Source organism: Nothobranchius furzeri, chromosome 18 (assembly GCF_043380555.1).
Source record: "Nothobranchius furzeri strain GRZ-AD chromosome 18, NfurGRZ-RIMD1, whole genome shotgun sequence".
Classification (NCBI taxonomy): domain Eukaryota; kingdom Metazoa; phylum Chordata; class Actinopteri; order Cyprinodontiformes; family Nothobranchiidae; genus Nothobranchius; species Nothobranchius furzeri.
Window position 1 is genome coordinate 46,695,354 of NC_091758.1, and position 22,571 is coordinate 46,717,924.

The 22,571-nt window shown below is 41.7% G+C and overlaps 3 protein-coding genes across 6 annotated transcripts in view; 2 read left to right on the plus strand and 1 right to left on the minus strand.

Annotated features, from left to right (window-relative positions):
* The window catches only part of jkamp (jnk1/mapk8 associated membrane protein), a 43,900-nt gene extending 31,191 nt beyond the window's left edge, over nt 1-12,709 (plus strand). The window contains exons 4-7 of the mRNA XM_070547169.1: nt 2,625-2,825; nt 4,770-4,951; nt 5,033-5,109; nt 12,086-12,709. Of these exons, the coding sequence (XP_070403270.1) occupies nt 2,625-2,825; nt 4,770-4,951; nt 5,033-5,109; nt 12,086-12,304 (679 nt within the window). The 3' untranslated portion in view covers nt 12,305-12,709. The remainder of the gene's footprint in view (nt 1-2,624; nt 2,826-4,769; nt 4,952-5,032; nt 5,110-12,085) is intronic.
* Nucleotides 12,710-15,009: 2,300 nt separating this feature from the next.
* fam241a (family with sequence similarity 241 member A) lies at nt 15,010-21,916 on the minus strand. Its single transcript, XM_015941726.3, has 2 exons — nt 21,692-21,916; nt 15,010-15,587 (listed from the first exon to the last, which is right to left on the minus strand). Exons 1-2 carry the CDS (start codon nt 21,803-21,805, stop codon nt 15,297-15,299), a joined length of 405 nt encoding a protein of 134 aa, XP_015797212.1. The 5' UTR covers nt 21,806-21,916; the 3' UTR covers nt 15,010-15,296.
* The window catches only part of lrit3b (leucine-rich repeat, immunoglobulin-like and transmembrane domains 3b), a 32,625-nt gene continuing 30,846 nt past the window's right edge, over nt 20,793-22,571 (plus strand). For all 4 annotated transcript variants that reach the window (XM_070547164.1, XM_070547167.1, XM_070547165.1 and 1 more), the window contains exon 1: nt 20,793-21,212. The gene's annotated coding sequence lies outside the window, so the exon portion shown is untranslated. The remainder of the gene's footprint in view (nt 21,213-22,571) is intronic.

A 22,571-nucleotide genomic window follows, 5' to 3' on the forward strand; every position in this document is an offset into this window, starting at 1 on the left:
GACTAATCATCTGCTGCTGTGGCCTCCAGACTCTGGACCTCTCTCCCCCTGAGCCCGAGATCAGTGGACTCGGTGGTCTCCTTGAAACTCACCTGTTCAGGTTTGGTGGGACCGTCATCACCACCCTCTCCTTATTTTGTCCTTATTACGCCTTTCCCGGGATCCATTGATTTCCCTTTTTCCTATAAATTTTTTCTCTCCCTTTTCTTACATTTGTTTTGTTTTCTCCTTTTAAACATATTTTAATAATTTAAGATTTTTTTTATACTTAAAATTTTTGTTTTTGTGTTTGTGAAGCACCTAGTGATTTTTATCTTGAGAGGCGCCATATAAAAGATTGTTGTCGTCTTCTGCTTAGTCTGCAGCTGATATAGTGGGGCCATCACAGAAAAACAAATATGTTTGCAAGTGTTTGTGATCACTGAAACGTTTTGGCACAGGCACTTTCTCTGCCGATGACACTTTTGATATTGATGTCTGATGTTGATGAGCCTTCGTGAAAGAGTGCAGTTTATGATGTTTAAATCGTATGTGCTTCAACTTTTTCAGCGTTGTATTTTTTCTTGTGCCTGCATTACACTTTTGCTGTACATCAGTGCATGAAACCCCGGGCTGTCGCCATCTGACTGCATTCTCAAACTAAAATAAAAATACTTTAAAAATATATGACTCACTTTAGACCGTAAAAATAATTTAATGGATTTATGCTGTCAACAAGCACACAAATTATTTAAATACAGCTTAATATTTACAATTATACAGTATCAAATGTATTTAAAATGATCATTAAACCTATTTTAAAATTAACCTTCCAAAGGATGGCTGCAAGATCTGCCTTGACCTGCACTAGATGAACATCCTGCGGTATGTATTCCACCTGAATCCGAAACTAAAACCCAGGCTGGTGATTAGGGATTTTAAGGCTCTGACTCAGCTCTACAGCTGCTTTTAAGTGCTTAAGATTGTGTCCAACCTCTTTCAGCAAAACACGACCAACCTTATTACTATGTAGATACTGGTATGCATCAGAGCCGTTAAGATTGTTCATTGCTTCACCATCGGAGGCCACAGAGTTCAGAAAATAGCTTAAGATTCTACCATACGTTATCTTTGGCCAGATTTTAAGCTCATCTTGCCACCCCTCTAGTGCAGCAGGCAGAGGGATTGTAACTGTGTCCTGTTAATGGTGAGATAGCTGGTGCTCCTACATATTTTCTGACTCAAAAATTCCAAAAAAACAAGGATTTGTGCAAAGGGAATGTAAACAAAGGAGGTCGCTCGCATCTTTCGCCCAAAGCGCGATGGGTTGTAAGAATAAGGTAGATAGGAAACTTTTTACTGATTGGACTGATTAACTTAACTGTATTGGAATAATTAGTTTGTGAAGGGCCTATAGACAACTCTTGTCGTGATTTGGCTCTTTATAACTATGGAATATATGGATCAGTTCACCTCAATAACAATAATTGGACAATAACTACCCTAGCACTCAAAAACAACAAAAACAAAAGTTTGGCTACTTTATGGGGCTGTGACAGCAAACTTGCTTCACAGCCAGTTTTATTGATAGCCTCTGCGCTCCTCTGGCAGCCTTCTCCTCCTCATATCAAAACCCAAGACACACTCAAGGCGAGGTATCTTTCCAATTTTATGGTCCTCGCCTCTGGAACGGTCCGGCAAAGAAGTTCAGGGCTGCAGAAAACATTTGTTTTTAAGGCCAGGCACAAGAATCACCTCTTGTAGCGGACTTTTATTTATTTTAGCCGGTTTAACAATCATCAGTATATTTTATCAGTGTTTTATTACTTAGTCTTTTGCTTCAATTACATCTATTTTCTTCAATATTAGTGTTAACCAGTTTTACTTGTTTGTATTAAATAATTGTTTTATATTTAATTGATTTGCATGTTCTTACTTGGTCATCTTTTATCAGTGTGTCTTACTTAGACTTTTATATATCCGGTGTTTATTCTTAATTTGATCTTATAATTTAAAGAGCAAGTCACCCCCTACCAGAGTCTAACTCCACTCCCACTTCCTGTTTGAAAAATCCAACAAATGCTGTTGCCTAGCAGACCGAGAGGGCAGAGCCGCTAACAAATACACACACACACACACACACACACAGGTTCACAACAACATTGTGACATCATATGGTACCAGCTAACGTTCTAAGGTACCTCTTAGTCAATAGCAATGGCAGATTTAAATTCAAATGCAGTGCAGAGTTTTTACCTGACAACGGCACAACACTTGACAGTTTTAGGCAGAAAATTAAAATTTTAACTTAAATGCACTAAAGTGCAAAACTAATGACTACACGTGTCTGCAGCACGATTAGACACACATTTATGTAGTTTATCTGAAAAAAAAGTTGATTTGGAGGTGACTTGCTCTTTAACTTTCCTCTGTGGGAGCCAACTGCTCCGGGAGTGGTAGTTGGCTGTGGCTGCCTGGGTGCTTCTCATGCCTCTTGGTGCCATGTGGCGGTACCCGGGCTGCTGTTGCCGATCCTGGTGCAGTTGGTTTCTTTGATGGCATTTCCTTCTTCTTTGTTGCCTAAGTCATCAGTACTCAGCCAGTAGTCTTACAATTGTAGCTTTTATGTGTGTGTATATTTCTAGTGCTCTGCTGCAGCATCTCACTGCCATGTTGGAGTGCAGCGTGTCGGCTGTGGTCACTCTGCTGCTTACAGACCCAGTGGGGAAGTTAAGCATTCGTTCTTGTCAGGTTCAGATGCTGTCTGACTGGTACACCATGCTGTACAACCCAAGTCCCGACTACATCAACACACTACACTGCACGCAGGAGGCAGTCTACCCTCTGTAAGTACACACTAAAACCCACACACTTGTACAACCTCCTCAAGGCCAAGACGTTGTTTCCCTACCTCTGACGGTCCTGAACATACCAACAGTTCCTTTTACTTTACCTGTTACCTAATTGTACAAGTTGTGCAGCGCTACAGGCTAAAGACCAAAGGTGACAGATCATTTACTGCTGTGGCCCCCAGACTCTAGAACCCTCTCCCCCTGAACCTGAGATGAGTGGACTCAGTGGTCTCTTCTCTCTCAGCTCCCCCCCCCCCCGTGTCCCATCTGGCTGTGAAGCAAAAAGAATTGATGTCTGAATGCTGGTGACAAGCCTTACAGATTTACTCTCAGGTGGAGCATCAAAGCGTCTCCTTTAATGTCACGCCTGATACTTAAAACTTTATTGTTTTTGGATGCTTTTTAATTCCGACCAGACACAAACTCACCTGTTCAGGCTGGCTTTGGTGTAACCTCTTCTTCTTCACTAGCCTTTTTTCTTGATGATGGTGCTTATATTGCGTCTTATTCATTATGTCCCTCTTACAAATGTTTTAGGTAAAATTTTTGCATGTTCCACTTTTTTTTTTTTACCCCTCCCTGGGCTGCCACCTTACCGTGGTAGAGGGGTTTGAGTGCCCCAATGATCCTAAGAGCTCAGTTGTCTGACACTTTATGCCTCAGGTAGGCTTTCTATTCATTCGAAAGAAGGAAAGAAAACTGTTTTTTATTTAGCACCTCTCACGATAAAAATCATGAGGCCCATCGCACAAAAAGTATAAAAAGATTTTACAAAATTATAAAAAATGTGTTTAAAATTACAGAAAAAAATTGAAGAAAATGGAGAGAGAAAATGAACAGGCAAGAGGGAAATCAGTGGATTGCACGGAAAGGCGGAATAAGTAGAAAGAGCAGAATAAGGAAAGGGTGATGGCGAAGGTCACGCAAAGCCAGCCTGAACAAGTGAGTTTTCAGCTGCTTTTAAGGGAGACCACTGAGTCCACTGATCTCACCTGATGATCTGTCACCTTTGACCTTTAGCGTGGTGCTAACCCCTAACCGTAACCCTGCATTGAAGCAACTGCCATGTGTTTGGTTGAATTCCATTAAGGAGAAGTTGAACAGGTGTTTCTATTAACCCTTTAGGTGAGTGTGTGTGTGTGTGTGTGTGTGTGTGTGTGTGTGTGTGTGTGTGTGTGTGTGTGTGTGTGTGTGTGTGTGTGTGTGTGTGTGTGTGTGTGTGTGTGTGTGTGTGTGTGTGTGTATGAAAAACTGAAAAATTGACAGGGGGTCTGAATACATTCCATACCCACTGTATTTAGAGGGGGGTCAGGTAGATTGTGGAGTTCCCCAGGGCAGCTGTTTGGGCCCCCTTGGGTTTCAGTTTTTATTAATGATTTACCACTGATTTTAAGACATGCAACCATGGCTATATATGTAGGTGACACCACAATAATTATTTAACAAATTATATTTAACAAAAGGAGTTCGCCTCAGTCACACAATGGATTGGAGCAAATAATTTAGTTATTAATGCAGAAAAACTAAGTGTTTAATGCAAAATGTTTGTACTGAAAATCTAAGAGCCCTCAGGAAGAGTAGCTCTGCACTAAGGTGGGAGGTAATGAAGTTCACTATAAATAGATGAATATTTACAGCTGTAAGGCATCTAAGAATAAAGATGTCCCAAATGAGTCATTATAATAAAGAATGAAGCACAAATAGTATTACTACCTTCCATTGGACGCACGGTTAACATGGTTAATTAAACAATCTTCGTGTTGTGCCGATTTGTCTCTGATTCACGTTATGCTCTGAACATACATCATCAATGAACTCAGATAGCCATCTAGTGGCAGAAACTAAAACTACATGCAAACCCATTGAGCAGATGCTAAAACTTGAGAGCTGAAAACAAGTAAATGTTTTGTACAGTCATTGTGTTTTGTTGTTTGCCAGATACACTATTGTGTTGATCTACTATGCCTTCTGCCTGGTGTTGATGATGCTGCTGCGCCCTCTGCTGGTGAAGAAGATTGCTCGTGGCCTTGTGAAGTCAGATCGGTTCAGAAGCATCTACGCTGCCCTTTACTTCTTTCCTATTGTCACTGTGCTGCAGGCCATTGGGGGCGGGCTGCTGTGTGAGTCACTGTTTCACTATTGTACAACAACTACACACCCCTGCTCTGGTCCTAATGTATGTTCATGTGGGTGAGTTGCAGACTACGCCTTTCCCTACATTATTCTGGTTTTGTCGCTGGTCACACTGGCTGTCTACATGTCTGCCTCTGAGATTCAGGTAAACACACACTCCTCTCTGCTGGTGTTGGACTGGATCAGCTGGAGCTCTCATTAATGGCAAAATTATTCTTAAATCTGGCCCACAAAACTGAACTGATACCTGTTTTTGCACAGAACCAGTAGATTTAAAAGTTTTTAATATTTTGACCATAAATCTTGATGAATGTGTTATTCCTGTTTTTAGATTTAACAGCAGCTTCAGAGTCGGAGCAGGAAATGTGACATTTCTTTCTATTTCTTTGCTGATTATGAACAGATTTATGTTCCTTTAAAGTTCACACACACACACACACACACACACACACACACACACACACACACACACACACACACACACAAGCTCAGCTTTAAATGATCACTCATAATTATGGTCCCACATCTTTCATTTGAGCTCCACTCCAAAGGCTGCCTGTTTGTTTTAGAAAGCTCCGAACAACACTCACTTCTGTGAGCTGTCTCACTTTCACTAACCTACCAGGGACCTCTTTTCTAAAACTTTGTGTCTAATTTATTTATTAAATTATATTTTAGGATAAAACCTCTTGAGATGAAACATCTCGTTTACAAGTGGGTCCTCCTACTGTAGAGAAATGAAATACAAGAAGACAGAGGCAGTACACTATAGAATGAAACAAACTCAATCAAAAAATAATTAACAAATGACAACAGAGAAAATTAATGAATTGATAACTAAAGAAAAACTGGACAAAAAAGTAATAATAATAACAACAAATCCTGCTTTGGTACAACAAAAATAAAGTCAGACAGCAGCTTCAAAACAATTACAGATTGGTTTCACATACTCATCGAGAGAGTTTTAAAAAGGTGAAAAGAGGAAACAGATCTTATATGAGCAGGTAACTTGGTCCAGTCCCAAGGAACATAAACATAAAAGGCACGTTTCCCTACTTCTTTTTAAAAGGATGAATAACAAAAGAAAGCTGATCATTGATCCTGGGATCATACAGAGTTGAAGGGTAATAACAACATTTTCAGGTAAGATGGAAAATCAAAGCAAATACATTTAAAAATAAATAAAAACCTGTGAAATTGTCGCCTGGCATTTAAAGAAAGCCATGCAAAACGATCATACATTTGACAGTGGTGTGTTCTAAAAGGGCAACGTAGAACAAAACATCGTCTTCGTCTTCCTCCGCTTATCCAGGTCTGGGTCGCAGGGGCAGCATCCCCACTAAGGAGCTCCAGACCGTCCTGTCCCTGGCCTTCTCCATCAGCTCCTCCGGCAGGACCCCAAGGTGTTCCCTGACCAGATTGGAGATGTAACCTCTCCAACGTGTCCTGGGTCGACCCGGGGGCCTCCTGCCGGCAGGACATGCCCGAAACACCTCCCCAGGGAGGCGTCCAGGAGGCATCCTGACCAGATGCCCAAACCAACTTAACTGACTCCTTTCGATCTGGAGGAGCAGCGGTTCTACTCCGAGTCCCTCCCGAATGTCCGAGCTCCTCACTCTATCTCTAAGGCTGAGCCCGACCACCCTACGGAGGAAACTCATTTCGGCCGCTTCTATCTGCGTAAATCGAGAGCCTGGCTTTCTGGCTCAGCTCCCTCTTCACCACGACAGATCGGCTCAGCGTCCGCATCACTGCAGACGCCGAACCAATCCGCCTGCCGATCTCCCGATCCCTCCTACCCTCACTCGTGAACAAGACCCCGAGATACTTAAACTCCACCACTGGAGGTAGGACCTCTCTCCCGACCCGGAGTTGGCAAGCCACCCTTTTCCGGTCGAGAACCATGGTCTCAGATTTGGAGGTGCTGATCCTCATCCCAGCCGCTTCACACTCGGCCGCAAACCTACCCAGCAAGAGCTGAAGGTCAGAGCTGGATGAAGCTAGGAGGACCACATCATACGCAAAAAACGGATTGAAGACATGTAACTGTAGAGGTCTGGTAAATTATATCAGCATAATCCAAAATCGCAAACAGAATTTGAGTCACAATACGCTTCCTTACTGAAAGGTCAAAACAACTGATGGATTGATATAGGGTTTTAAGCAACCTGTAACTTTATGAAGCATTTTTTGAATATAGATTTTAAAGGATAAATCCGGTTTTAACTAAACCCCCAAGTATTTAAGTTTATCAGAAGAGAGCACCTTTGAAGAGTCCAAAAAAAGTAAAGTCAGGTCATCATTTACAACATGATTAGAAATGTGTCTCTGGGAGAGCATTGCATATATTTAGATTTGTTGAGAAGTTTATTCTGAGCGAGCCAATGCTGTACCTTGTTAAAAAAAAGCTGAAGGGTCTCCTGAATTTCCAATTTGTTAGCCTTAGAACAGTATAAAATTGTGTAATCAGCAAACAAATGAATCGAACAAGAGGCACAACAGAGAGTGAGATCATTTATAAAAATTGAAAATAATGAAGGCCCAAGTTAGGGCCTTGAGGAATTCCCCTAACAATGCCTCGTGAGTTCGACTCACAACCATTCAATAAAACGTGTTGGGAACGGTGGTGAAGAAAATAAACCAAAGTTAAGAAGACCTTGAGAAGCCAAAAGAATAAAGTTCATCTAAGAGCAAATGATCAACCAAATCAAAAGCTTTGGTTAAGTCTATAAAAATTGCACTAGTAATTAGACCGTTATCAAAACCAGAGTAAATGTCATTTATAAGCTTTAACAATGCAGAAGTTGTGGAAAAGTTCTTTCTGAATCCTGATTGGCATTGTGACAGTAAGGTATTGGTATCAAGATAATCAGATATCAGAATTAATACTAATTTTTCAAATATCTTTACAATCGAGTTAATTATCGTTCCCTTTATGAAGAGGCAAAATAGTACTCTTCCTTTTTTAATAAAACTCTTTTTTTAAGTTCAGCAAACAAAACTTATTATGCTAACTACATTTCCAACCTATTAAACTCTGCTTATGCACAGGTCCACGCAGTTTCTGATTTATACCTGTACTAGAAACAAGCTCAGGTGTTTCTGGCATGATTAGGATGATTCTAAGGGCCCAGGCTGATGAAGGGCTCAGAAGAGCAGGCCCCTTTTTTTCTTTTCTTATTTCTTTTCTCTTTTTAATACATACGTTAAATGTGCTAGAGTCCCTCATGCACTCGTGTGTTGTCTATTTTGACTATAGATTTAATATTTAACAAATAATGTATTTACTGTGTCAGTAACACCCCTCCCCTTCACATTGGTTCATTTCACCTGTCTGGCTGAGCTGCTTGCTAGCATAACCATAAGCGTCGCATCCTAATGAGGAGGTTAAATACCCACATTTTTTTCACAGTATAGCTCAAAAACATTACTATCAGTCCGGTCTCTCTGTTTGTCCTCTCCTCCTCCGTCTTCTGTTGCTAATTGAATCCCACACCTTCGTGCACCGGTGTTACGTCAGTAATCTGGTCGGTTCCGTTGTGGAAACACGTTTCTCCTCCCAATAGGCAAAAACGCACTCGCTCATCACAACCTCCCACTCTGCGGTCTGCTCACACAGCAGAACTGCGGCTGCGACGAGTTAAAACATCTGGGGTCTCATTTATCAAACATTGCGTAGAATCCTTACTAAAACTACTTAAGCTCAGCAAAAAAATGTACTTACGCCAAGTAGGTTTGTGATCTATCAAACATGGAGTACGCACAGCTGCACGTAATCTCCGCTTCATAAATCAGAAACTATCTAGAAAGGTTCTCAGCTGCTTTTTAGTCACATCCCACCCTCACCACGCCCACTTTCTGCCATAAATAGTCAATGCAATGTGCCTTGTGGACCTCATGCATATACATAAGCTGGCTTGTTGCAGCATTTTGATCATGACCACAGATCAAGGAAGCGCTATTCCACGGAAGCAGAAGTTGAGGTACCTGTGGGTGAGGTGGAGAAATGAAAGGATGTGCTTTTGCAAAACAAATAAGAGAAAATCCACAGAGTGGCACAGCGTTGCTGAAGCCGTCAATGTTGTGTTCTTCAGAGAGATCTGTGGAGGATATAAAAAATGATCCGATCGGGATTCGATCCCCAGACTCCTGGGTGAAAGTCATGCACGCTAACCAGTCACCCGAATGACGATTTCCCTTGTCCATGTAGCCAGGGTGCATGATCAATCTGGTCACAGTGACAGGACACACACTGTCACAGATGCATGACATTCTGTCTCAATCTGTCCCCCTGCTGATATTCTGCATTCTGTATTCTGCGCTTCAGGCTGTGTGTGTGTGCGAGCGTGAGTGTGGGGGTCTTGTTCTGTGTGAAAACGAAGCAGTACAAGTGATAATGCTGCTGGATCTCATAATTGTATCTTCTCAGCAGCAGCACTGCAGGTGCTCTCCATGTCCAACATGTGTGTAAGCCAGGTCCTTAGTCAACTTAAAGTTGCGCACATTTTTCCGCTAAGTTTTCTTTCATAATTGCCTAAGTTTGCATGGAAAGTTGCTTACGCAGTTTTCCGACCGGTTTTGTGCATAAGCTAGCTTGATAAATGAGGCCCCTGGTTTGTACACATGAATACTTCATTCTGGAGCAAAGACAACTGTTAGTTATGTGTATCATCCCTGTGTATGGGTCAACTCAGAGGTTCTTGATGTGATGACCTTTCTTTCTTTCTTTCTTTCTTTCTTTCTTTCTTTCTTTCTTTCTTTCTTTTTCATTCTTTTCTTTCTTTCTTTCCTTTTTTCCTTCTTTTTCTTTCCTTCTTTCTTTTCTTCTTTCTTTTTCTTTCCTTCTTTCTTTCTTTTTTCATTCTTTTTCTTTCCTTCCTTCTTCCTTTTCTTCATTCTTTTTCTTTCCTTCTTTTCTTCTTTTTTCCTTCTTTTCCTTCTTTTTTCTTTCTCTTTCTTTTTCATTCTTTTTGTCTTTTTTCTTCCTTTCTTTTTCTTTTTCATTCTTTCTTTATTTCCTTTTTTCTTTCTTTCTTTTCTTTTCATTCTTTCTTTATTTCCTTTTTCTTTCTTTCTTTGTCTTTCTCTTTCTTTCTTTTTTCCTTCTTTCTTTTTCCTTCTTTCTTCTTTAATTCATTCTTTCTTTTTTCCTTCTTTCTTTTTTTTCATTCTTCCTTTCTTTCTTTTTCTTCCTTTCTTTCATTCTTTTTCATTCTTTCTGTCTTTCTTTTTTCTTCCTTTCTTTTCTTTTTTCATTCTTTCTTTATTTCTTTCATTTTTTCTTTTTCATTCTTTCTTTCCTTTTCTTCTTTTTTCATTCTTTTCTTTCTCTTTCTTTCCTTCTTTCTTTTCTTTCATTTTTTTCTTTTTTCATTCTTTTTCATTATTTCAGTCAACTTTTTTCTTCCTTCCTTTTCTTTTCTTTTTTCCTTTCTTTCATTCTTTTTTCATTCATTCTTTCCTTTTTTCTTTTTCCTTCTTTCTTTCTTTCTTTTATTTTTTTCTTTCTCTTTCTTTCTTTTTTCTTTTTCATTCGTTCTTTTTCATTCATTCTTTCTTTTCTTTTTCATTATTTCTTTTGTTCATTCTTTTTTCTTTCTTTTTCTTTCTTTCCTTCTTTCTTTCTTTCCTTCTTTCTTTCTTTTCTTTCTTTCTTTCTTTCTTTCAATCAAGAATAAATTATTAAATTATTACTAAAAGCTTTAAAGATTTAACAGATGAATCTGAAGTTGGTTCCCTTTTTAGTTTCATAGTCAGAAAGGGCAATTCTAACAAATATTTCTACTCCCCAAGTATCTTTACTCTGCTCTAATTATAAATTTACAATAGTTAGACCTTTCAAACCTGGACTAAATTATTCTGCACTAATAGCACCTTAATAACATGAGGCAGCAGTAACTCAAGGAAAAGGGAGTTGTAGGATCCATCCTGACTCCTGGCAGGAAATTCTACTGTTGTGTCTTTGGGCAAGACCTAATGCAACCTTGCCTGCTGGTGGTGGTCAGAGGGGGACTGCTGGTGCCTGTGCTCGACAGCCTCGCCTCTGTCAATGTGTCCCATGGCAGCTGTGGCCACACTGTAGTTCATCAGCACATGACTGTGTGTGCATGGAGTATGGCCTGGTACCCCATACTCCGGGAGTATGGCCTCTCGACTTAAGCTGTTGCCCCTGCGATCTGACTCCAGATAAGTGGAAAAAAATGGATGGATGAATGGATGGATGGATGGATGGATCGAATGTTTTTATAGCTTTTTTCTTGGTGAAGAAGTTAAAGGGTAACTTGAACTGTATCTGTGGTCTTCCATTTCTTCCATATGTACCTAGCTGTGGAAACGGACAGCTGAAATCTCTGAGACAGCTTTCTGTGTCCCTCCGCTAAACCATGATGGTGAACAGTCTTTGTTTTCAGAACATGTGAGAGTTGTTTTGAGAACCACATGTTGGTACTCTTCAGAGAATAGTCAAAGAGGAAGGAAACTTACAATCGGCCCCCTTAAATACTAACCCTAACCCAATACTTTCATAATTACATGATCTACATGATGACACAGGATTCACCTGTGTATGGAGATCAAGGGTCACTGAGCTTACCAAACCAATTTTGAGTTCCAAAAATTTGTTCTAAAGATTTTGGAATCAATAAAATGACAACAGGGCCCAAATTTATGCACCTGCCTAATTTTGTTTAAACAATAATTGCACACTTTCTGTAAATCCTATAAACTTTGTTTCACTTCTCAAATATCAGTGTGTCTTCTATATGATGTATTTAACTGAAAATGTTTTTTGTAACAACCAACGATTTATACAGGAAAATCATGAAGAATAAAAGGCTGCCCAAACTTTCACATCCCACTGTATTAGTGTTATGTGATAGCTGATTGATCCAGTTATTGTGGAAGTTCTTTTGTCCTTTCAAACCAGGAACCGTTTCTGGCTGGACATTCTAGAAAGAGGTTGTCAATGGCATTCAGACCTTTCCAGGTTAAATAAAAGTTTAGATTGAAAACTTGACACCTGCAAAACTGTAAGAATATGTTTAGTTTAGTTTAAACCATTCGTGTTTATTATTTATCTAAAAGTTAATTAAAAATAACCAACTAATTTCTCCTTCCCCCAGTCCTTTAGGACTCTGGTAGCAAAGAAGAAGCGTCTGGTGGTTCTGCTCAGCCATTGGCTCCTTCATGCATATGGCATCATCTCTATTTCCTTGCTGGATAAGTTGGAGCTGTCGCTGCCGCTGCTGGCTCTGGTACCAGGACCCACCCTGTTCTACATTGCCACAGCTAAATTCACAGAACCAAGCCGCATCCTGTCTGAGGGGGGCACCGGGCACTGAAGACAACATGAGGGCTGCAGGTGACCATTTGACTCCTCCCACATCCACTGCCCATCATTTAAGGTGTACATGCATGCAAGAGAGAAACTTCTCAGCCACATTTGATTCCAGTCCCAGTCAGTGTACTGGATTGGTGCAGCTTAGCAACACTTCACTGATCTGAGACCAGCTCTCTTCTTGCAGTTTTTTTTCCCCAACAGGTGTGAAAGGCTTTGCTGTTTTTTATAAACATGTAAACTTTGTTTCAGAAATGTGTAAAACCATCTCTGCTGTGTTTTATTGTCTTTGTTCTACCTAACATCTGTTTACAGGACATACATGTGTTGTTGAACAGGAGTGTTTGTAAACAAGACTGTTTGTAAAAAGGTGTTTAGGGTAGCAAATAAAAATTGATATCAGAAAGCATTTCTTCCTGTTGTAATTTAATAACTTTATTTGTATAGCAGTTTGATACAAAGCACTGAACAGATATTGCACATAAAATAAGGCTAGTAGTGTTGAAAACAGTAGTGATGTGATGTTAACAAATGAATCAAGTCTCTTGAATTTCTCTTCAGTGAGCAATGAGAGCCAAATCCCAGTGGAGAACTGTTCATTTTGTCTTGAATTACTGGAGCCATCCATCCAAAGCACATTTTCATATCAAATTTCACATTACACCACACATTATCACTCAGACACGCAGTATTTCAGCGGAGGTCTCTGTTACACACCCTTATATTTCTAGGCTGATCAGTGGCATCCCTTATCTGAAAGTAGTATACTTAAAGTATATTTTACGAAGTATAAAAAAAGTATACGTCTTCAACTTGCATGTACTAGATTTTGGTAAGGGGTAGTAGACTTGTTTGATTCTAGGTCAGTTCCTCGGTTGTTATTCTTCATGACTTAATGGGTTCAACGTGGACCTACAGGGACTAGTTTGATTGCTGACTTACGTCTCCAACATGTTTATATTCGACTAAATTGAACACATATTTCAGCTTCGTTTGAGCTCCATATCCATGTGCTTAAATGACTTCAGATTCTCTGAAAAGGGAAGATTCAACATGCCCTTTAATACGGTTACGTAACACAACACTTACTGCTCTGTTCAGCAAGACGAGACAAAACATTGTGATGCCAAAAATGTCATCGCTATTCTTACCAAAGACTAACAGCAGTTCAGTCAAGTGATGTTTTTTAAACCCAGCTGCGGCCCTGAAAATGATGAATAAACTACAGCAACGTGATGAAGTTAACCCTAACCCAAAAACAGCAATGTTACTGTGAGAGGAATAATTCATGAGGAAGCAAAACCGGGATTTTGGAGATATGACGATGTTAAATGGAAAACTTGGGTCTGTCTATTAAACTGGTCAGAAGACCTCCGGGTCATCAACAACTGACGTGGCTTTATTGTAGCCTAGAAATGTAGATGGTCAGGTGCAGAAGCAAAATGAAATGGCTTTGTATATATTTGCGATGGCCTCCCAGGCTAGCTTTAATATTTCTGACAAAATCATCATTTTCCAGTGAAACTGCAGCAAGAACCTGTTGGCTTCACAGAAAATCAGGGGGGTATTCCAGAAAGCGAGTTTAGAACATCGGGGATCTCCTGATAGATCCCTGCTTGACCTAGCACTCCCCTCCCGGTTTCGCTGGCGCCACAAACAATTCTCATGTGGATTCAATCCCCTATAATCCAAGTGAAGATTGGCAATCGAGGCTCACACTTGTCCGTAGGCAGCCCCAATGCCAGATAAATGAGAATGGATGGAAAGGACAGAGCCTCGTTCTTCATCCAGATGGAGCAATAATTATTCATCCATGCCTACGGGGACTACAGAGTTATCAGAACTAAAAGGCAGACCATGAGCTGTTTGATTAAAGCTGTGTAGCTGGAGCTATGAAGTTATAACATGGAGTTTACATGTTTCCATGGCAACGCTGGAAGTCTGCTTCAGCTCATTTTTCCGCTTATTTTATTCAACTTCATTTGTGTTGTTTTCATGTTCTGCTCTGGAGTCTGGATGTCACATGGCCCTAAAGTTAACATTGTAAACTGGTTAGCTCTCATATTACTGAGGAAAAAACATCATGCATGTCATTTAGATCAGGTGTTAGCATGTTTGCCTCGTGTGACCAGAGTAAATCTGTAGTTTACATGTATACTGTTAGCAGCTGTAAGCTAGTTTAAGGCTCTTTAACATAAAGAGGACAGCATGTTAATGACATGGGTGCATCCCAGACTAAAGCTGATATATAATTATTAATAATGCTGACATCGGGAGCAGCATCAGTGGAATCAAACGCTCCTGGCTGCAAATGAAAACAAAGCTGCAGCTACCGCTGTGGGCCAGCAGTGATGCTAATTCACCACCTTGTCGCTGCCAGCCACCCACAAGAAAAAGGTGACGTCACTTGCCTCGTCCAATCATATTTACAAAGCGTCAGTTAGCCTAGCTGCTAGCCTACCACGGAGCAGGTTTGTTCTCGTTCTCAGCATGCGTTACCATGGTGAGTGGGAGGGGCTTTCAGGCTAGCCACATTCATTAAACCGATTTAGGGGCGGTTACACCGGGAATCTCAAAAGAAAGCTAGCTTCAAAACAAACAGGGATGGATTAAGATTAGGAGGTTTTAGATTTGGTAATTATATCTAGGCAGCATCATCCCGGAGTCATTAAATTGTTTAATAGAAAGAAATTGCACACTATTACTGGGTTGGACACATTAAAGACATAATATATTTATTAGAACTCTTGCTTCAGCAGATGAACAAGTAAAATCTGGTCAGGGTTCAAATCTGGATTATTTTCATCAATTATGGAATTTTAACCCCAAACCAAAGGCACCAGTCTGAAGCTGAGTCTGAAATACAGCCCTACTGAGATACATCCTTTGAAAACCTGAGTGTTGCAAAGATTTTATCTGAGGAAACCAAACCACTCAGAGTATCCGTAACCCTCCAACAGCATCAGCACAGAAGAATTCAAGTTTCACTTTGAACATCACTTTTGGATGTAGATGATAATGATGCACAGGGTTCCCACAAGTCCCAGAGCCTGGAAACCCAAGAACCAGAGCAGCAGCCAGAAGATGATGATCACAACAGGCTCCACTGTTCTGTCTCCAAAGTACATCTGGCTGAAGCCTAAACCACGCAGACACTTGTTGGTCATCCCAAACAGAGTTCCCATCCTCTCACAGTCATCCAGCTCAGGTGTTCTGATGGCTCCATCAGCAACCTGCTGCAGCCTGCTATCACTGGGTAGTGGTGCTCGAGTCCAGTTGGCATCAACCTGTGGAGAAGATCAACATCAGCACAGCTTTAAAATAAAATTTGAACCTGAGGCTCCTGGTCCATGCTGTCAACACCAGTGTTCTAAACTTGTGCTGCAAAATTAATTCTCACAAGTTTTGGAGTTTTCCAAACTCAAGAGAATCCATCTTGTACCGCTCCAGTTCAAACCATCCGACCTCTGGCCCAAAATAGTCTGATCGTGTGTCAGCACTGTGCTGTAGGGTGGGAGTTAGTTTTGACGATAGTATCAAGTGCCCGGCTAAGCAAAACAAACAAGGCCGCGCCGGTTGATGCTCGCTTAGGCCCAATCTCAATACTCTCACTGCGCGTCGTCAGCAAAGTGCACTTGGAGAAAATGTGCAGTAGGCTTCGAGTGCGTAGTACACAAGTGTGCAAATAATTGCAGAATTGAAACAGGGAGCATTGCGTCATCGATCGCAATGCGTGCCTGGATGCTGGTTGCTGTGATACTTTTTTCAAAAACCTTTATTAACAACTTTTAAACAAACAGCCAAACAGTTATTTGAAATAAATTTATATTTATTGCTGCTTTGTCTAAAAGTTTTAGAGCATCAGCTAATCATCCTAGAATTAACTAGTTTCATTACAAAATACATATTTTCAGAAAAGTAACTTGAGCCTTTCTTCTGCAGCAATGAATTGTGGGTAATACCCTTGCCCGAGGTCCACATTGCTGCGGACTTGGGTGAAGTGCAGATTAAGCGTGCAATGGGGGCGTGGTCAACTTCCGCACTTGAGAATCGGGACACCCTATGTACTCGCACCCTTGGCTGGGAACATGCAATCGAAGGGTGCAAGTGCGAGTACTGGGATTGGGCCATAGAAGTGGCTAGGTTGAGCGAGTTGTTTTCCAGGTGCACATGCTATACGTCATTTGAGTTGTTACTGTGATTGGCTAAAAACAAAATATGGTGGCCAGTGGCAGCCGTGCACTACCTTGCGTCCTCCAATCAGCTCAAAACATTCTACCAGATAGCCGTCCCTCTTTCAGACGGTTTCTGCTGCAGAAGATCCCAGATCAAAATGTGTACTCGACACGGGCCAGGGCTACACAGAGATCTGGCTGCTGCCAGGTTACCAGTGTTCATTTTGACACAAAAAAAAGTTCTTTTTTTTTAGTCTTTCGACTAAAACTCTTTTAAATTCTAATCACAATTTAGTCAGTCAAGTTCTTTTAATTTCAGTCTTATTTCAGTCAAAAAATTTATATATATATATATATATATATATATATATATATATATATATATATATATATTAGGGCTGCACGATATTAGGAAAACCTGCGATATTCGATAACAGTGCTTAATATTGCGATATTGATATTACTCACGATAAATGAACAAATACTAAAGTATGCAGTGTTGATGTCGTCTGGCGTGTGACGTCTGCTCTGGGTTCAAAGCAAACAAGAACTAATGCATGAATTCCATTACAACATAACATTTTTATTGCAAAAACATGCAGCTGCACCTGCTACCGTATTAGCAGCCGCACCTGCTACCGTATTAGCAGCCGCACCTGCTACCGTATTAGCAGCTGCACCTGCTACCGTATTAGCAGCTGCACCTGCTACTGTATTAGCAGCTGCACCTGCTACTGTATTAGCAGCTGGACCTGCTACTGTATTAGCAGCTGGACCTGCTACTGTATTAGCAGCTGCACCTGCTACTGTATTAGCAGCCGCACCCGCTACTGTATTAGCAGCCGCACCTGCTACTGTATTAGCAGCTGGACCTGCTACTGTATTAGCAGCTGCACCCGCTACTGTATTAGCAGCCGGACCTGCTACTGTATTAGCAGCTGCACCTGCTACTGTATTAGCAGCTGCACCCGCTACTGTATTAGCAGCTGCACCTGCTACTGTATTAGCAGCTGCACCTGCTACTGTATTAGCACCTGCTACTGTATTAGCAGCTGCACCTGCTACTGTATTAGCACCTGCTACTGTATTAGCAGCTGCACCTGCTACTGTATTAGCAGCTGCACCTGCTACTGTATTAGCACCTGCTACTGTATTAGCAGCTGCACCTGCTACTGTATTAGCACCTGCTACTGTATTAGCAGCTGCACCTGCTACTGTATTAGCAGCTGGACCTGCTACTGTATTAGCAGCTGGACCTGCTACTGTATTAGCAGCTGGACCTGCTACTGTATTAGCAGCTGCACCTGCTACTGTATTAGCAGCTGCACCTGCTACTGTATTAGCAGCCGCACCTGCTACTGTATTAGCAGCTGCACCTGCTACTGTATTAGCAGCTGCACCTGCTACTGTATTAGCAGCTGCACCTGCTACTGTATTAGCAGCCGCACCCGCTACTGTATTAGAAGCTGCACCTGCTACTGTATTAGCAGCTGCACCTGCTACTGTATTAGCAGCTGCACCTGCTACTGTATTAGCAGCCGCACCTGCTACTGTATTAGCAGCTGCACCTGCTACTGTATTAGCAGCTGCACCTGCTACTGTATTAGCAGCAAAACAACAAACTGCATGCATGCAGTTTCTCAGTGACTTTAAAACATCACCTCCACCATAAAACTTTTTCTGATGCTCCAAATACAGAAAAACATCCCTTACCAGGGTTTTTGGAATAAATAGTTTAAATGTTAAATAATAGTTAACATCACTTAAATGCAACAGCAAATTCTCTCATTGCTACTGAGCATTTTCTCCACTTATGTGGTTCTGATATAAGGCTGTTGCTGTAACTGGGAAGTGAACTGTGCTGGGCCAAACTAGGAGAATATTAAGATTTTCTGAGGGAAAGAGAAAAACAATTGTCTACCTTTCAGAAGAGGAACTGGCAAAAAACTACATGGAAAATATGTGAAAACGTTTGTTTTTAACCCCAAATTGAATAAGTTTACCTAGATCTTAAAAAGCAGCTCAGATGATGAAACTGCAACTATGATTCTGATAACAAGCTAACAAATTGAACTAAGACAGGGGTCGGCAACCTGTTCCCATCAAAGAGCCATTATTACCCGTTTCCCACAGTAAAGAAAACACTAGGAGCCACAGCAGCCGCGGCGTTGTGGGCGGGGCCTACCCTCAGACAGCAGAGAGCTGCTTTAACCAATCACAACAGGTGACAGCAGCCGGTACCGGTCGCTTGTGTACGTCAAAGTTATCTTTCATAAGACGATAATCAATAAAACGATTTATATAAAGTGGATCCAGAAGTTGTAGCCCGTCTCTGCCGACAATATTTAGATATTTTTCACCCTGTTGGTGGTTTTACTGAGCAGGTGCCACTTTTGTCATACGTTTCTTTTTAAAACATGTTTAGACTGTTCAGAATACAAATCCAGGCTCTGTCACGTTTGATTGTTGTAATTAAACTTTGTAGGTGGGGAAGGTCAGAAAAGGATCCGATCAGTTTGTTTGTCCCTCATTTACAGCGACGGAGATAACGGCGCAGTGCGCCTGGCTCTGGTGTTAATCAAGTTTAATTTGATCTATTTTCACAAGAAAACAGAACAGTTAAAAGCAGGGCTTGTGTTGACCGGACAGTTCCCGTATTTGGCCGTTTATTTTGACGGAGAAAGAATAGAAAGAATTACCCCGACGCATGCAGACGAACTGACACTTTATTCTACGCACATCGCAGATGTAGCTAAATCACTCAAGAAAAGATTCCCTTCTGAACATCTGAGCTGGACACCGCTCAGCGCAGCTCACACAGCGAGCTGAAGAAGTGGAGAGTGGCTTGGAGCACGTCGCAGAACCAGAGCCCATGCGGGAAGATTCCTCCAACTGAAGCGAGACTTGTCACTTAGAAAATTCTCCCTGATTATGAAACTTTGGCTGAATAGCGCTTGTTCCTGTCTCCAATGTGGCGACGCATCCAGGAGCCGTCTGAGGCGAATCCCAGAATCTCACCTCCTCGTCAGCCTTGAAAGCACCTATATGATTACGCACAAGCGTGACCCGTCAACTCGGTCTAACAGTAAGACCGGGTTGGACCTGTTCAGGTTTACGCAGGCAATCTTTACATTTAGAATTAGCTTACAGATGTAAAATTAATGCAGTAAAATATAAAGCATTTTATTTAAATATCCATTCATTATTTTACAAGCGCAGAGAGCCGCATCAGATGGATGGAAGAGTCGCATGCGGCTCCAGAGCCACGGGTTGCCGAACCCCGAACTAAGATAAGCGGCTAGCAGAGCTTCTGACTGACAGTTTATGTGCAGCAGCAAATCAACTATCCTGATTAACAAGGTTATAAAAGCTCATAAATGAAACATCACTGATGTGTGGGGGAACTTTTCCAGGCCCTCTTTAGCAGGGTGGGACTGGGAGGAGAGTGCTGTAGCCTTTTAGCTGGAAGCTAACCGGAGCCTGGGGCTAACACTAGCAACATGAAGGTGGGTTGGTTCACCGGCACGTGTCGGAGTCAGCCCGGTAAAAATGATTAACGACACTGAGCGGACTCACGTTCATGTTTGAAAGCAGCGCTGAATCCAGAAACATCAGCACAAAGTGCGTTCGCTGCTCTGAGCCAGCATGACGAACAAGGGAATGGCGCCGCTAACTCAGTTCGGGTATTGCGTTCATAAGGGTCTACGTAGGGGGCGGGCGTATTACGTGAACGGACCCATCTGATTGGCCGCATATCAGAAGGACTACATTTGATTGGTCAAATAATACTTCTGCATAAAAAACAGAGCTGATTTACAAAAAGCTGATGTATGACACGGATGGAAATGTCTGAACCAAACATTTATCAATGTTTTTGCCGTGTTTTGCGATGGGCCTATCGCACGTCCTGTTATCGCGATGACGATAATTTTTCGATATATTGTGCAGCCCTAATATATATATATATATATATATATATATATATATATATATATATACACACACACACACACACACACACATGTATACATCCTCAGTAGTGAAAATAACACAAAAGACTAAATTAAATTTATAAAAGGTACAGTTAATGTAAATAACTACATACACAGAATAAAAACCGAATCAAAAGCACCCTATAATAAATAAAATTCTAAAAACATTAAGAGCAGAAAGCATTAGACTGGTAATTTCTGAAACTTTTTGTGGATGATAGTTCAAAGAAGGCTAATTTCTCCACGTTCATATTGTGAATTTGGATCATCATAAATTATTATTCCAGCGCTAAAGGTTGGTGTTTACAGCACATGTATGTGTAGATATGGTTCTGTTTCGTTCCCTCCTGACTGCCAGTGGCAGTAAACAGAGTGGATGTATCTCCTCGCGCTCTGCGCAGGTCGAGTACTAATGTAAACAAAGTCACGTACGTGACACGTAGCGCACCTGGTCGCGAGTCTATAAATTACGCGCCGATAGCTACGTTCGGGTCTCCCGGGATCTTCTCGCCCGAGAAGTTCCGAGTGACCCCTGTGACTGGCAGTCATCCAGAAACTCACAGAACCATAGCTACACCGTAACTTCCGTTCTCTGCTGCAACACACCTGATAAAAATCAGCAAATGATTAACAGGGTTCTCCAGAGCTGAACTGCCGGTTCACCGACTCAGGTGTGTAGGAGTAGGAAATAACTAGAACCTGCTGGTTAAGGACCTGGGCACCCCTGCAGTGAAACACAAAAAAGGTGAGTCAAGCGTGCAGATGACAGTTCTTTAGCTCACCTGATGTCTCTGCACAGGCTCCACCTTTTACAGCTAATCTGTCATAAGAACTGTTGTGGCTGCGTTCCATTTTAGTTGGGCTATATCCGAATTTGTTTTGCTGGGACACTAAACGGAAGCGCCCAATCATGATGGGATAACGTTCCTGGTTTTCAGAAGCCCCATGTGAGCAAATCACCAGTACCTAAAGCACACCTGTCCACCTTTACTCGGCCGTCTCTTATAGTAATCACGTGACTGGGCAAGTCACTAGTTAAGCTCTAGGAAGAGTTTGTTGTTCCAACAGAAATATGAAATCACCAAGTTTCTGAACAGACACGTTGCTGTTAACGTGTCACCGTCGCGTGCCTGTCGACTGGCTATTTTCTGTTACGGTTCCGACCCAGTCTCTCGAGCCCGTCTGAGCATGCAGAAGCTGCGGTATGGTTCCGGAACACGTTACCCGGACAGTGCGTTGAACCCCATGGGTCGGCTGGACGGAGATCCGTCTCCTCTGATTCTCTGAAGGAGGATCTTCTACTGAGGGTCCGTCTGCGAGCGGCGGTACCGAGGACATTTTGGACTTTTTCTCCGGGATTCCCAGGAAACTGACCGGAGATCAGCCCACCTCTGTGAGAATCCGCCCTGAGAGCTGGTGGTTACCGACAGGTGACCGCCACCTGCTGGTGGGGAGAACTTCATGCCCCAACGGTACAATAGCTGCAGACCCGGAGACCGCAGATCCAGGCCGACTGCAGATTCGGGCTTGTAGTGTTTTGAGACCTCTGAAGGACCAACGCGTAACGGCAACTGTAGATTCAAGGCTGCAGACTTGGACACCGCAGATTCACGCCTGCTGCAGATTCAAGCTGTTTAACAGTTACATATAAAAATGTGTAATTGTTGGTGAAGCTTATTAAAAATAATTTATTCGTTGTTAAAGCTTCAGTGAATTCGTTCTCAGAATACAAATTTGAAAACTTCTGAGTAGTAATAAAAGTTTTTATCATATTTATTTAATAGAAGTTGTTTGTAGAAACAAAAAAAAAAACTTTTTCCAAATTTCCTGGTTCTGGACACCCTAACCTCTTCTTTCCACCGCAGCCGTCAGCAGCACGTTACTGCAGCAGAACGTCTTGCTCGCGTAAGCTGCTGCTTGGCTCTTCCCACGAGACGCAAAGCAGCAGGGGAGCAGCTGTCACCGACCGAGCACGAAGGCACACGAGTGACTTCGTCAGTAAACTCAACAACAAGCAGGAGAAAACTACAACATGGTTTGTGTTTTATGTTCTGTCCGTTTTATAATCGCCAATACGGACCTGAAAAACAAAGGAGACCGCTAG

Bases quoted from the DNA above. Each gene is read 5' to 3' on its own strand.
- fam241a (XM_015941726.3), bottom strand. From the start codon at position 21,805: ATGTCCTCGGTACCGCCGCTCGCAGACGGACCCTCAGTAGAAGATCCT. The intron at 15,588-21,691 runs GTAACGTGTTCC...TCTTCTCCACAG, and splicing joins GGGTTCAACGCACTGTCCGG to GTTGATGCCAACTGGACTCG.